At 45.1% G+C, this 16127-nt stretch overlaps 1 protein-coding gene across 1 annotated transcript in view; it reads left to right on the top strand.

The window, feature by feature from the left end:
• The window catches only part of PAPPA (pappalysin 1), a gene marked incomplete at both ends in the record, with an annotated part of 250394 nt that overhangs the window by 46670 nt on the left and 187597 nt on the right, over nucleotides 1-16127 (top strand). The window contains 2 exons of the mRNA XM_082655786.1: nucleotides 9470-9615; nucleotides 13917-14210. Coding sequence (XP_082511912.1) covers nucleotides 9470-9615; nucleotides 13917-14210 — 440 coding nt within the window. The remainder of the gene's footprint in view (nucleotides 1-9469; nucleotides 9616-13916; nucleotides 14211-16127) is intronic.

Genomic DNA, 16127 nt, shown 5'->3' with positions numbered 1-16127 from the left:
CCAGTTTCTAGCTTAAAGTATGGTATATGATATAATCTCAATAAGTATTGGAGAATGAACGAGGAAAAGACTGAATAAATAATATGCAAGGAGAAAGGAAGTTAAAAAGGAAAGAATGAAAGCGGGCAGGCAGGCAGGGAGGGAGGGTAGAGAAAAGGTAATGAAAGAATGACTTATTCAGTAAAATAATGAAAGAATGGTCAATTTTTCAGTTGATCCTTCATTGGTACTGTTACATTTTTCTCAGATTGCATGTCAAGCTTCCATATAAAAGCTGTTATTTTTGAAACCAATCATTCAGGATTCCGAGAATTTAGTAAACTCTCCAAGCATTTTTTTCCTGTGCCTCTTCTTACAAGAGAGGCAGCGTTAGGCGTTTCTGACAATGAAACTAAGCAGGAGAATAAAGTCCAGATCATTAGGGCCCTTGGGATAAAAGTACAAAATCCAGGTTTTAGAACTGGTCACAGTTTGGAAAAATCTTGTTATTTGGAACAAGGATATGGATGCAATAAACATTCTGAGGTTTATCTTGCTTTAATGACTTGCTTTGAGTGGCTTTGATCTTTATATTTGATAATCACTTTCAAATGGTCTGATGTGTTCTGGAAGAGTGGAGGAGTGGTTCACGGACTTGAGATCCTCCTTAGGAATGACGGACTGCAATCAGAATTGGGAAGGAGGCAGTGTTACAGGACTTTCTCTATGACGTGTAGAAGCAGGGCAACTGCCTATGAGGAAGATAAACATACTGGTCCAATGATGGGAACAAGGGTTCACTGATGGAAGGGAGACGCCGTGAGCGTTGGGACCTAAGATCAATTTCCTCTAGCTCCGTGGGCAAGCTACATAGAATTGTGCATGTTGGGGCCTTTTCATGAGTTGGGCACTCTTTTTTTTTTTTTTTTTTTGCGGTACGCGGGCCTCTCACTGTCGTGGCCTCTCCCGTTGCGGAGCACAGGCTCCAGACGCGCAGGCTCAGCAGCCTTGGCTCACGGGCCCAGCCGCTCCGCGGCATGTGGGATCTTCCCGGACCGGGGCACGAACCCGTGTCCCCTGCATCGGCAGGCGGACTCTCAACCACTGCGCCACCAGGGAAGCCTGAGTTGGGCACTCTTTCAGGGACTTTCTTGTGTATTACTTCCTTGGATTTTTATATTCCGCTTTCTAGGTTGAATTTTGTCGTCCCCATTTACAGATGAGGAAGTTGAGGTTCAGAGATTGAGTCCCTTCTCCAGGGTCACAGGGCCACTTGGTAGAAGAGGGAGGATTTGAACCCTAGTCTGCCTGTCTCTTAAGATGTGGCTTTTTTCCAAAAGATAAGTAAGGCCAAGGATGCCGACAGTCAGATAGGTCTTGGTGTGTAATTCCAGAAGAAAATAGTAAACACAAAAATATGCGTAACCAACTTTGACATACGTATGCCCCACTTTCATGTCATTGATTGAAGGATAGACTTAAGTCCAGAACCTTTCTATCTTGAATTCTACCTAAGAACATTTAATTATGAACGTAACAGAGAGTCTTACTGTGTAAGACTGTTCTCTGCATGGGCTACAAGGAGAATAAGGGTCCAAGGTATTCTATTTAAATGTTACACTGTCATATTTAAATAAATTTCCCTTAAAAAAAAAAAAAGATGTGGCTTTTTCTGTAGCACTCTGCTGCCCTTTCCCTTAACTTGAAAGAGTTGTCCCCCGCCTCTGGCTTGGAAGTGGCCTGTTCTCAGCTAGGAGCATCTCAGACAGACCCTCCTCAAATTGAGGGCATCAGCACATGGCTGACACCATCCCTGTAACCCACCTGCACCTGTCAAGGGCCCAGGGAGCAGGACTTTGGCAGGGCACCTCTCAAAGATCTCAGCTATCATTTCTGCAGTGGGGAGTCAGTTTGCTCTGAGTGGGAATAGAAATAGGTGCTGGTCAGTCTTGATCTGGGCTCACTGGAATCCGTACCTCCGACCAACCATCTTTAAAATGGGAGAGCCAGTGTATTATGCTTCTAGAACTGGAAAAACTTGAGCCTTTCGTGATTCCATTTGAGGGATTGTTGTTGTTGTTCTGCATTTTGAATGTAGTTCCCTTTTGCTTCTCATTCAATAAAACAGGCCCTGACAGCTCTCTCATTGAGATTATTACAGTGGTACCATCTCAGGCCAGTGCATTTCGGAAATATGTTGTTGGCACTCACCAGCGAGTGAGATGCATAAAGAAAATATTCTAATGACAGTTGAGTTGAGAGAGCTTTGATCTCCCTCCAGAACTGCTCTCATGGCTTTGAAATGCAGTTTTGGCAGAGGGGTAAAGTCTGGGCACCTTGGCTGGGCCCCCCCCCTGAAACTGACATTCCAGGGGACCCACAACCTTCGCAGGAGGAGCCAGGTACAAGAGCTGTGCAGGAAGAAAAGAGACACCAAGACACCCCTTGACAGGCAGTTGGGGAGAGGATCTAAGTGAGGAGGGACTTTCCAACTTAGCCCAACGTTTCCCGAACTCTATTGGTTATGCTGTTATTTGATTTTTGGCAAAGGCAGAGGGGGGACGGGGGGAAAGGATTACGGTCAAATATGTTTGGGAATACTTCATATGCTCTCTGTCTTATTCCCATTTTGTATATTAAAGGCTCTGAAAATTCTTGCAATTAAAAAATATATGTATTTTAACCTTGTTTAACAGAGCGTGTCCAAAGCCATCTGACTTGAAAACCCTTTTCTTTTAAACATGCCTCTGCTTCTTGTGGATTTAGCCTGCTATAGACCGTGATTTGGAAAACACGCATAGTTCACACGCTCACTGAATAGATGGGGACTCTGAGCTTCAGACTAGGCAGCTGAGCATCATGGGAATGGGCCAGAAATCCAGGCAGTGTAGGTTCTGCACAGGGTGTCCAGCTGAGGAGGAGGGTGGATGCTACAGTCCTTCCCATGCCTGACTCTCCAAGCTGTGCCCCCTTGCAAGGAGCTATGTCCCACCCCCGCCCCCCGAAGGGAGAGGTGACTTTATTAGTTGGTGCAAAGGTGCTGTCACATACAGGCTAGTGAAGAGAGGTCTACACCCCTTATTTGATACCTTGGGGAAGTCGCTTCACTTGCTTGAGTCGTGGGCTTCCTCATCCTGTTTGAAGTGGTGCGATTTACAGGAGAGATAGGTGCTCGAAAGCTGCCAGCCAGAGGTAGCTCTGTCTCTTGAAGGAAAGTTTTGGGGAGACACAGAGATGATAAAAACTTGACTTCTACCTGCTTGAAGCTTACCGCAGCCTGATGGAGAAGACAGTGACGATAACACAGAGCAGGGCGATAGGTACTAGAATCCAACGTAGGGGACTCTGGGGAGGGAGAAGTCATCTTCAGCTAGAGGTGGTATTGATGATTTTGATGTTGCTAATCATTTTCATTGTAATTAATATAATAATAATGCAATAAAAATAGCCTAGGCTAGTCAGTTAGTGTCTTCAGATGTGCCAGACACTGTGCGAGGAACCTTTTCTGCACTGCCTCTGGTCCTCCTGACACCCCTGAAGGGTGGACATCATCGCCCCATTTTACAGGGGAGGGTGGTCCGGAGTGGCCACACGGTATACATTACATGTAAGCTGAGCTTAGCAGGGAGGGTAAGATTTTAAAAGGCTGAGATTCAGGAAGAGAGCTCGTAAGGCAGAGAAGAGAAACTGATGGACATGCTTCATGAATGGGCATGATTGGGGAAAACCAGAGGTTCTCGGGATGAGGAAACCATAGTAACTTGAGTTGGAGTTTGTGGGAGGGAGGAGAAGATTGGGTGGTAGGGATGAGACACTGAAAGCCGAGATGGGGAGAGCCACCCGGACGGCAGACTGTCAGTTTAGGTTTCTTCCCAGTAGGAGGAAATAGGAGACCAGAATATGGAGGGGACTTTTTGCCAGCGTGGCACTCATTTCATCGCTCTGGTATCCCCATGAGCTAGCTGAGACTCAGAGAGGCAGGGCAACTTGCCCATGGATCTAGGTCTGTCTGTCTGTCCGCTGAGTAGTACCTGCGCATAAATTAATAAAGACACAGAGTTTGGGATTTGGATTGATTTGAGGGTGTAGTTTTTTTTTTTTTTAAAGAGATTTCGCCAATTTATAGTATACACAGGGGGCCAAGCTCCCCGCAGTGGCAAAATGGGAAGCAAGTGGCCCTGAGCAAACCCTTTTCCTCCTCTTATCAACCCATCTCCCTAAACCCTAAGAATCCTTCTCACTTTGACCTTCTCTGCTTCCTCCTCCATCCATCAACAGAGGGAATAAACAAACCTTAAAGAGATGGGGGAGGAAGGTAAATACATGGATTCCTGTCCCTAGGATTTTCCCCCTGATACTTTTGGGAGACCCCCAGCTTGGCTCTGAACTGGTGGGAAGACCTCAGCCGGCAGAAGGAAATCTTTTGGCCACAGAGCCGTTTTCCTTTGTGTGCGCCCCCCCCTAAAAAAGAGCCGGAGAGGAGAGGGGCCAGTGGGATCAGGGCCTGAGTGGCCCCTCTTTTGGGAAATGGGGGCTTCTCAAAGTGTGAAGAAAAAAAAACACCCACATACAAGCAAGGGAGAGGCCTCAATATCCCACATCTCTGCCTTGGGCCAGGACGAATACCACCCCCTGAAAAGATTGGTTTCTGCAATTATATGAGAATAAACAACCAATTAAAACATCTCCCTGCCCCTGCCCCACCCCTGTCTTCCTCTCCTGAAGCTTTCTCAGCCTGGAGCAGAGGGGCAAAGAGGTGACTTTCTCTAATAGCATTTGTGTTCTCTGCCTGAGAGAACGCTTGATGGAAATGGACAAATCAATTAGAAAATAATAAATAATGTGGAAAGGGCCGATCCAGGAAAATTTTGGCTTCTCTGTGTTTTCATTCTCCTCCCACACATTGTTTCCTTTCACAGTGGCCCTGAGTGAGCTTGGACTTGAGGGTGAGGTTGAGGGAAGAATTGGACACATCTAGATTTGGACTTGGCCTTGTCTGTATTTATGTGATCTCTGAACCCCTGTTCCTTCATCTGCAAGATGGGGATAAATAATAGGAATTGCTAAACATTTCCCGGGGGTTTCTAGGTGCCAGGTATTATTCTAAGCCCTTTACACTTTCTTTATTAACATCCTAAATCCTCAGAACAACTCTATGAGGTAGATACTATTATCATCCTTGTTTTGTGTATGAAGAAACTGGGGTGCAGGAGGTTAAGTAAATAGCCCAAGGTGACCCAGACATCCAGTGGAAGAGCTGGATTCAAACCCAGGACTCTGGCTTGAGAATGAGCCATCCTACCCACTCTGCTACGTGACTTCAAATACTGCAAAGAGGGCTTCCCTGGTGGCGCAGTGGTTGAGAGTCCGCCTGCCGATGCAGGGGACGCGGGTTCGTGCCCCAGTCCGGGAGGATCCCACATGCCGCGGAGCGGCTTGGCCCGTGAGCCATGGCCGCTGAGCCTGCGCGTCCGGAGCCTGTGCTCCGCAACGGGAGAGGCCACAGCAGTGAGAGGCCCGCGTACCGCAAAACAAAACAAAACAAAACAAAAATACTGCAAAGAGATGGGACAACAGGTGTAGCTAGCACAGGGGCTGGCACACAGCAGAAGCTTACTGCATGCTGTCTTTCTCATTCCTCGTCCCTACTCGGATCAGAAAACTCATTCAAACTCCTTATGAGGCTTCTAGCCTAAAGAGCTGAAGGTGGGCTCTCTGGGGAGAGGAGGTATAGCGGCAAAATTTCGGGTCAATATTTCAGCTTCCGTGGCTGTCCTTGGACTTACTAGCCAGCTCAACCTATACACAGATGTGCTCTTTCTAGGCCTTCCTTGTGTCTCCAACTCATGCTCACCTTTTTTGGAAAAGCTGCGAAAATTATCGTCACCTGACTATCATGGGCTCTTGATCAGTGGGCGGCCATGAGTGCACTGTAAGGTCTCAGACATATCTTATTGCCGTCGGAGTGGAGGTGTAGGTTTGTGACCCATAGAAATGTCCTGGGAAGCACCAGACAGCTGTTATTAATCCCAGTATATTGATAAGGAAACTGAGGCCTCATAGGAAGGAAGTGCTGAAGCTGAGACTGGGACCTAAATGTTTTAGGTTTTCTATTTCCCAATGTAAATTCAGCTCCATCAACATCTCCTGAGTGCTTGCCCAGTGTCAAGCCCTGTGCAGAGAACTGGGTAAACAGAGATGAATTAGGCACATTCCCTGCCCGCTGGGAGCCACAATCAGTGGTAGATACAGACAGGTAGAGTGTTTGGAATGGTGTGAGAGCGAGTACTCATAGGAGGTAGATGAGTACAGAGATGGTAAAGGGGGTGGACGTGAGATGGGACTCAGGGAAGTCTTCCTGGAGGAGTGGTACCAGAATGGACTTCGGATTTGTTCATCGGGATAAAATGGGAGCCAAGTCCCTGACAGAGGGAACAGCGTGAGTAAAGGCACTGAGGGTAAAGCCACTGCATCTTGGGGGGGCCGGCGGGGGGTGCTACAACACACAGTGAGAAATTCAAGAGAGGGAACAGAGGGAGAAGAAGCTAAAGGCGGAAACAGGGTCTTGCAGGCCCTGCTGGGGATCTCTGACTTCACTCTTTCATATGTGGGATCCCCTTCTGTGATTCCAGGAGGGAAAGAGAAAGGCAGCATCGTTAGTGTTCTACTGGCCCCCGTGAGAAACCACACTGGGAGAAAGGGAAACTCTCCCAACTAGCTGTGTGACCTGAGCGAGGTACGAAGGCTCTGTAAGCCTCTTTTTCCTCCTCTGGAAAATGGGGATAATAATACCACCTACCTCGGTGTTATTGAGAAGATTAAAGATGATAATCCTTGTAAAGTCAGACCACATGGAAGGGCCCAACAAACGTTAAATATCATTACTCAGAGGCTTTATCTCACCTACGACATCAGGCTGCCTGCTTGCTTATTCATGTATGTTTTTATTCATTGATTCATTTCCAACTTTACTCAAGAAATGCTTACCAGCTGTTCACAAGGATTCCTAAGAAAGAAGATGGCAGACATAAAATGGGGCTGAAAGAAGCACACGGGTGAGCAAGATCCCTCTGTCAATTGAGAAAACGGTCCATTAAATAATATGCCTCCAAGAATATACAACAGAGAAAAGGCAGCCTCTTCAATAAGTGGTGCTCGGAAAACCGGACAGTTACGTGTAAAAGAATGAAATGAGAACGCTCCCTAACACCATACACAAAAATAAACTCCAAATGGATTAGAGACCTAAATGTAAGGCCAGACACTATAAAACTCTTAGAGGAAAACATAGGCAGAACACTCAGGACATAAATCACAGCAAGATCCTTTTTGACCCACCTCCTAGAGGAGTGGAAATAAAAACAAAAATAAACAAATGGGACCTAATGAAACTTAAAAGCTTTTGCACAGCAAAGGAAAACATAAACAAGATGAAAAGACAACCCTCAGAATAGGAGAAAATATTTGCAAATGAAGCAACTGACAAAGGATTAATCTCCAAAATTTACAAGCAGCTCATGCAGCTCAATATCAAAAAAACAACCCAATCCAAAAATGGGCAGAAGACCTAAATAGACATTTCTCCAAAGAAGATATACAGAGTGCCAACAAACACAAGAAAGGATGCTCGACATCACTAATCATTAGAGAAATGCAAATCAAAACTACAGTGAGGTATCACCTCACACCATTCAGAATGGCCATCATCAAAAAGTCTACAAACAATAAATGCTGGAGAGGGTGTGGACCCTCTTGCACTGTTGGTGGGAATGTAAACTGATACAGCCACTATGGAGAACAGTATGGAGGTTCCTTAAAACACTAAAAATAGAACTACCATACGACCCAGCAATCCCACTACTGGGCATATACCCTGAGAAAACCATAATTCAAAAAGAGTCATGTACCACAGTGTTCATTGCAACTCTATTTAACAATAGCCAGGACATGGAAGCAACCTAAGTGTCCATCGACAGATGAATGGTTAAAGAAGACGTGGCACATATATACAGTGGAATATTACTCAGCCATAAAAAAGAAATGAAACAGTTATTTGTAGTGAGGTGGATGGACCTAGAGTCTGTCATACAGAGTGAAGTAAGTCAGAAACAGAAAAACAAATACCGTATACTAACACATATATATGGAATCTAAAAAAAAAGAGAAAAAAAGGTTCTGAAGAACCTAGGGACAGGACAGGAATAAAGACACAGATGTAGAGAGTGGACTTGAGGACACGGGGAGGGGGAAGGGTAAGCTGGGACGAAGTGAGACAGTGGCATGGACATATATACGCTACCAAATCTAAAATAGATAGCTAGTGGGAAGCAGCCGCATAGCACAGGGAGATCAGCTCGGTGCTTTGTGACCACCTAGAGGGGAGGGATAGGGAGGGTGGGAGGGATATGCAAGAGGGAGGAGATATGGGGATGTATGTATACGTATAGCTGATTCACTTTGTTATACAGCAGAAACTAGCACACCGTTGTAAAGCAATTATACTCCAATAAAGAGGTTAAAAAATAATAATATGCCTGTGACTGACCCAAAGCTGTATCATTCCTATTCTGATCGGAGAATCACACTCCACAAGGGAAGCGGTCTTATTTATTGTGCGCCTAGGATATGCCAGTCTCTTTCCAAAGGCCATTTCTTTCTCTCTCCAACATATGTTTGTTCGGTGTATTAAAGAGCTGATGATCGTAGCGTGGGGAATTAATTTACTTTCCGAACATGTCAGTCTATATTCTAAATATCTACAATGGCAGCTACCCCAAATGCCATATCCCTTAGCCTATTTTATGGACAAAGAAATAGAGGCTTACAGAATGCAGAATCATCCACGGGAGGCAGATCACGCCCCAGCGTAAAGAGCATACGTTTCCAAGCTAGACAGAATTGGCCTTGAAACCCAGTTCTGCAACTTCGGGCAACCTGTTTCATCACTTTGGACCACATGTTGCTTATCTTGAGAACAGAGTAATAACACCTCCTTGCAAGGTTTGAGTAGAGATGCAAAGTAGGCCTCCTGGGACAGCTTTGTATTTGCCAAATACGTGGTCCGAGGTCCATAGTGAATGAATGAAGTTGGGAAGACGCCAAGGCTAGAATACATGTTATCTCTTCCATGGTCTGTTCTCAGTCTATATCCACATTATGTTGCCCTATCCTCAGTCCATATAGCAGAGTCCTTAGGGGCACAGATGTTGACTTGAGATAAATCTAGGTTTTAAACTGAACTCTGCTATTGTTTATAAGCTGAGCAGTCTTCAAGTTTCTTAAACTCACAAGGACTTAATTTTTTCATCTGTAAAATGGGATTATCTCACTTACCATAGAAGATTATTGGAGGCAGTCAGTGAGACGATGTTTATAAAATGCTTAGCCAAGTGCCTGGCACATCGTGACTCAATTAATTTGGGAGTACCTGTTATTTGAATACTACCTTTTTTGGATGGTGATGACAGCCAAGGTTCTTTTTCTCTTACAGAGCATACTTGGATGTTAATGAGCTGAAGAACATTCTTAGACTGGATGGATCAACACACCTCAATATCTTCTTTGCAAACTCCTCGGAGGAGGAATTGGCAGGAGTAGCAACTTGGCCGTGGGACAAGGAGGCCCTAATGCATTTAGGTGAGAATTAGAAACTTCTTCAGGAAGAAATTGGATTAGTACAGGAATACGTTTAGTAGTAAGGATGATGATGATGGAGATCATGGTAGTGATGATGGTGAACAACCTATTTACTTATCACTTTTTAATTTTTCAAAACTCTTTAGCATTCCTTATCTTTCACACATCAAGTGATGCTTTGAGAAATATCACAACGTTATTAATCCTGTTCTACCAATGGAGAAACTTAAGATCCAGAGAGGGAATGGGACTTATCCAAGGTCACAAATCAGCAGCAGAACCACAACTGGAATTTAAATTTCCAGCTCCCTCCATCTGTTGCTTTCTCTTTATACCCCCTGCCTCTTAGTTCATGCAGATATCTTCTCTACCTAGTAACCACATTGCGCTGGCCCAGCCAGTGATGGGTTGACTTGAAAGATGCCAAAGAGGCAAGAGAGAGTTCGTAAGAACTCCCCGTTCCTCCATATTCCACCCAGCAACACCACCAGGAGCTCTTCTTACATTCAAATTATTCAAATCCATAAACAAGACAGACGTTTACACAAACCAGTCACCAAAAGTCAGAAATGACAGTGGTTTCTGAACCAGGCCCTGTAAGCAAACGTTGTTCTTTAATTTTCCCATGCTCTCTTCCAATACACGCCTGTAGGTAGACATGCGCTTTTCAGCTTGTGCGTATTTGAAATCCCAGCATACGTGCATGTCTTCTTTTTCACTTAATATTCTTTTTTTTCACTTAGTATTATGCTATCTACATTTTCCCACGTTGAACAGTCTTCAGAATGACTTCCCACCCAACTTTTTTTCATTTAACATCACAAGAGGAAAACATCTCTCTAGGTTATGTCCAGTTCTCTAAAGACAAGATATTTTTTAACAGCCACATAATGTTCCATTGACTGAGGGCACTGCCATTGATTTGGCTCTTTTCCCCTTGTCAGAATGTTCCTATTATGTACACCAGTGAATAGTGATGACTCAGTGAGTACCTTCATCTGAGAATGTTAGGGCTCAGCAGAGTGATGGTGCTGGATCTTTCCTCAGGCCTGTCTGGTCTCCTGGTGATACAGCCAGAGTCCAGCAGCTGCTCTAAATCCACAATATCTTGGAGATAAGGGACTCTGCAACTTCAAACAATAAAGTTGTGTTGAGTCAAACTCTAGACTGAGTTCCCTCCAGACCACCGTCTTTTCCTAGTTGTTTTTAAGAGAGTGAAACCAATTTGTGTGTCTGTGTGTGTGCACACACACATATGTGTGGTTGTGTAAATAGATAGAAACAAAAATAAATATCCAGTGGTTCTAACTGGGTGGATTTTTATGCCCTAGGAGACACTTGACAATGTCTAGAGAACATTTTGGATTTTACAAATGGGGGAATGCTACTGGCATCTAGTGGGTAGAGGCCAGCGATGCTGCTAGATCTCCTCCAATACCCACAGTAAAGAATTATCCAGCCCAGAATACCAGTAGTGCTGTTGTTGAGAAACCCTGAGATAGATGATGGGTGGGTAGACAGATAGACAGGCAGACCTAGACAGACACGGGCGAGGCAAAAGAGAGTGTGCAGCTAAGGCAAGCTGAAGCTGATTAGCTCGTGTCACATGCCTAACATGGTGTATGGTAATTTTGCTGGTTCAGGGCCAAAATACATGGTTGTTCTTAGCTGTGACTTAACGGGATGGCCTTAGGCAAGACTCTTTCCTTCTCCAGGTCTCAATTTCTTCAGATTTTAAAGGAATAGGTTAGACTTAGAGGGTCTCCAAGGACCCTTCTCAGTGCTGAAATTCTGTCCTCTTGGAAAATCAACCAAAAGCGTCATGATCAGAGTTTTAGCAGGGTTGAACAGCAGGCTTCTAAAATTAGAGAGAAATACTCCTGATAATACCGTGAATCTCAGAGACTGGCTCAGGACCAGGAATACAGAAGGCTATAAATCCATAGCATGTTATAGGATTTCAGGATGATGTCAGCCTCCAGCTATGTCACCTTTTAAGAGAAGCAGTGGAACAGGGCGCAAGCTCTGTGCTGTCGCTCTGTGAAAAGGGGAGCGTTGGGAGGGGATGAGGTGAAACAGACAGAGCCAGGCTGGACATTAAGTCTGCAATCCTGTCATTATCCCCGGAAATACCTGAGGGGTCCTGCCAGCCTCCCATTCCCCGTTTACCTCAATGTTAAAGCTTCATGGAAAGACAGAGAAGCATTGGCGCTCTCTATCGTAGCTGTTTATTTTAGAGCACGCCAGAGATGCAAAGTCACTTTCCCAAGATGACACAGCCAGTGCAAGACAGAATGAAGATTGCAATCCATGTCAAGCTAATTCCAGCTGGCCTCCAGGCTGCCGTCTCCCCATCCTGAGATATCTTGATCATAAGCAACTCCTCTGCAGTAGGCCCAATCAAACCCAATTTATTAGAACCATATATATATATATTTTACCCTCTTTTCCTGCTGTTATGCCACGATCCCTGGAAAAAGCCTTGGGTGGGAAGGTGATTATGTTTCATATTATGATTGACAGAAAATAATTGAGAGAGATTTCCTGTCTCAATTTCTCTTCCTCCCTGCCTCTGCCTCCCCCTTCTCACATAGACACGCGCGTGCACACAGCCCCACACATCCTCTCGTACATCTTTATCTTTGTGCTGGAAGGCTCTGAGCAGTTCAGAATTAATAGACTCCATGAGCCCCATGGCTGAGCAGCCTCGCCCTCCCAGCAGTTCAGTCCGAGATAAAACTACCCCCATGCCTGCTCCAGGCTTGCCAGCACAAATCAGCACGGCCCTGGCTCCTCTCCATTCTTTCATAAGATCCTGCTCTGCACACAGTCACTGCTTGCAGGTTGCTCAGACTTGCATCTTAACCTTCCCTTAAACACACTTGGATTTCCTTCTTTTTTCTTTGGCCACCCCGCGTGGCTTGTGAGATCTCAGTTACCCGAACAGGGATCGAACCTGCGCCCCCAGCAATGAAAGCACCGAGTCTTAACCGCTGGACCGCCAGGAAATTCCCCACACTTGGATTTTCCAGTTGAAATATCTCTCTGCCAGCCTGTATGTATTTCTCCAGTGCCTAAAAATGAACATAGAGCCATGCTATCCATTGATTTTCCTGACGTCTGGTCCATCTATCTGCCCAAGTGAAGCAAAGCCCCATCTTTTAAGACGTGGGGTAGATGAGGAACGCACAGGCGGGTCCTCTGGGGCTGTTGTTAAAGTACTCGCTCTGCTTCTGTAGGTCTGGGGTGGGGCCTAAGAGTCTGCGTTTTTAGTCACCCTCCAGGTGATGCCGGTGCTGCTCGTTCTTGAGCTACACCTGGAGGAGCACGTGGTTAGACAGTAAGTAGGGCACCTGCTGTGTGTCAGGTGCTGTGCCGGCTGCCTACGCGTGATTACTTAGGCCTCACAAAACATCTTTAATTGGGTCGGCATTCAGCAAATATTCAACATACATTTAATGAGATGCCATCTTCTGGACCCTGTGGTGAGCATCAGCAGTAGGACTCAGATTAAGATCCCTGGCTCTGGAACCCAAGGATCTTGGATTCAGATTCCAGCTCCCCATTTACTAATTCGATCATGGGCCAGTTACTTCACCTCTCTGTGAGTCAGTGCCCCTCTTACTGGGTTGTGAGAGGACTCAGTGTGATTATACACATTAGACACTGAGCACAGAGCCTGAGGATACATAACGAATGCTCAAGAAACAGTGGCTGTTTTGACCAGTGTTATAATGGTGAGCGCGCCATGGTGCTGGACTTCATGAATATTCACTCTCAGAGGGCACAGAGCTGCAGAAACGGGATTCAGAGATGGCAAGCGATTTGCTCAACTTCACAGAGTTAGTGAAGGCAAAATGAGAACCGGAACCGAGGTGTCTCGCCATGAGGGCTTCATGTAAGCAAATGCCTGTAGAGTGTTTGTGAACCAGGGCATGCCACGCTTCCTAAGAAGTTGCAGCTGAAACGCTGGCCAGCCCAGAAATCAAAGTCCTTGAATTCTAATTACGCCCCTTCGTCTAAGTAGTTTGAAATCCCCTTGGTTAAGTTGCCTCACGTTTTTAGGCATCGGTGTTTTCAACTGAAAAATGAAGGGATTGCACAAAATGACTTGAGACTCCTTTCTACTCAATCAGTGATTAACACCGCAAGTCGCAACAGCTCTCAGCAGTGGAGTCATAGGGTGGAGAAGCCTGTGGTTACTTTGGGCAGCACCCCATTTACCCTTGGTTGATCTGGGGATACCTGCATCAGGAAGCAGAGTGCCCAGTTTGCCTAATCCTCTGGCTTTCCCCTTGCAGGTGGCATTGTCTTGAATCCATCTTTCTATGGCATTCCTGGGCACACCCACACCATGATCCATGAGATCGGGCACAGCCTGGGCCTCTATCACATCTTCCGAGGCATCTCAGAAATCCAATCTTGCAGTGACCCCTGCATGGAGACAGAGCCCTCCTTTGAGACCGGAGACCTCTGCAGTGACACCAACCCAGCCCCAAAGCACAAGTTCTGCGGTGACCCGGGGCCAGGGAATGACACCTGTGGCTTTAACAGCTTCTTCAACACTCCTTACAGCAACTTCATGAGCTATGCAGGTAAGGCCCACACTCTGCAGGGTGCACGGGGCTGGGTGTCAGACGTGGCCTCTGGTCCTGGCTCAGAGAAGCCTCGAGCAAGCTGCTTGCCTTTTCTGAGATTTCTTCATCCCAACAATTCCTTATCCCAAATAATCAAGATAATATTCCTTCCATGAGCACCTCGTGGATACAAGGAAGATGTTGTATCCGAGGGCTCCTCAGAAAGATACTTCAGGCAGCTCACCAGGACTGAAAGTAGGGAAACCTGCGCAGAAGGCGCAGCTCTGCCACAGGGCCACCTAATGCCTTGGGGTCTGTCACATGCCCTCTCTGGGTCCCGCTTTTCTCAAGAAAGTGGAATCTTTGGAACTGACCTCCAAGGTTCCTCCTAGTTTTGCAGCTGTAGTTTTCTAAATTGGTGGTGCTTGAAACTTTATTTATTTATTTCTTTGAAACTTTTTTAAAAACACAGAACTCTCACATGCTCCTTTAGTGTTTTATTATAGAAAAAAATAGAGTGCTTTTGCAAATATGAAATTATTACATAAGTTGGTTATGTTTTTCTCCTAACTGCATATATCCTTTCAAAGCCCTTTTTCATACCATCAGTAACAGCGTTAAAGACTCATTCTTTGGATTCTAGGATGCCCTGTACTTCCTTTTAGTGTATATCAAGGCCACTTCCAGCCCTTATAACATCTTTGGCAAATCAGAAAAAGATTTCCCTTCCTTAGGGCAGTCACAGCCCTCACTACTGGCCGCCTAACCAAGAGCTTTTGGGTAAGGCACCACCTGCAAAGTTGCACATGGTAGCCCAGCATCCAATTCTATTATAATATTCAACTTAAGTGTTCCTTTCCACCAACCAAAACAAGCGAGCTCTGTGAAGGCAGAGCTTGCCCCTAAATACATCACTGTATTCTCAGTACCTAGCACAGGGCCTTGTGCTTTAAAAATGTTTGTTAAGAAGAAAGGGAGGAAGGAGGGAAGAAGGGAAAGAGAAACGCAGGAGGGGAGGAAAATGAATAAATTCTGTAATAACAGGCATATAAAATTGATTCTTATCAATAATAATATTTCTACTTGTAAAAAAGCTTACTGTTCATAAAGGACTTTAATATACACCATCTTATTTAATTCTCACAAGAAACCTATGAGGTAGGAGCTATCACCATTTCATAGGTGACAGTACAATCCATAGGCTGACTGAAGTCTTTGGCCCCAGGTCGCACATCTGACTCAAAGGTTTTTGTTTTGTTTTTTTTTACAATGGAATTGCTTAGTTAAATCTCTAATTTTATTTTATTTTATTTTTTTAACATCTTTATTGGAGTATAATTGCTTTCCATTGTTGTGTTAGTTGCTGCTGTAAAACAAAGTGAATCAGCTATACATATACATATATCCCCATATCTCCTCCCTCTTGCGTCTCCCTCCCACCCTCCCTATCCCACCCCTGTAGGTGGTCACAGAGCACTGAGCTGATATCCCTGTGCTATGTGGCTGCTTCCCACTAGCTATCTATTTTACATTTGGTAGTGTGTATATGTCCATGCCATTCTCTCACTTCGTCCCAGCTCACCCTTCCCCCTCCCCGTGTCCTCAAGTCCATTCTCTACGTCTGTGTCTTTATTCCTGTCCTGCCCCTAGGTTCATCAGAACCACTTTTTTTTTTTTTTTTAGATTCATATATATGTGTTAGCACATGGTATTTGTTTTTCTGTTTCTGACTTACTTCACTCTGTATGACAGACTGTAGGTCCATCCACCTCACTACAAATAACTCAGTTTCATTTCTTTTTTATGGCTGAGTAATATTCCATTGTATATATGTGCCACATCTTCTTCATCCATTCATCTGTTGATGGACACTTAGGTTGCTTCCATGTCTTGGCTACTGTAAATAGAGCTGCAATGAACACTGTGGTACATGAC

Source organism: Grampus griseus (assembly GCF_964374135.1).
Source record: "Grampus griseus genome assembly, chromosome: 6".
Classification (NCBI taxonomy): domain Eukaryota; kingdom Metazoa; phylum Chordata; class Mammalia; order Artiodactyla; family Delphinidae; genus Grampus; species Grampus griseus.
This window is presented reverse-complemented; position numbering and strand designations above follow the sequence as displayed.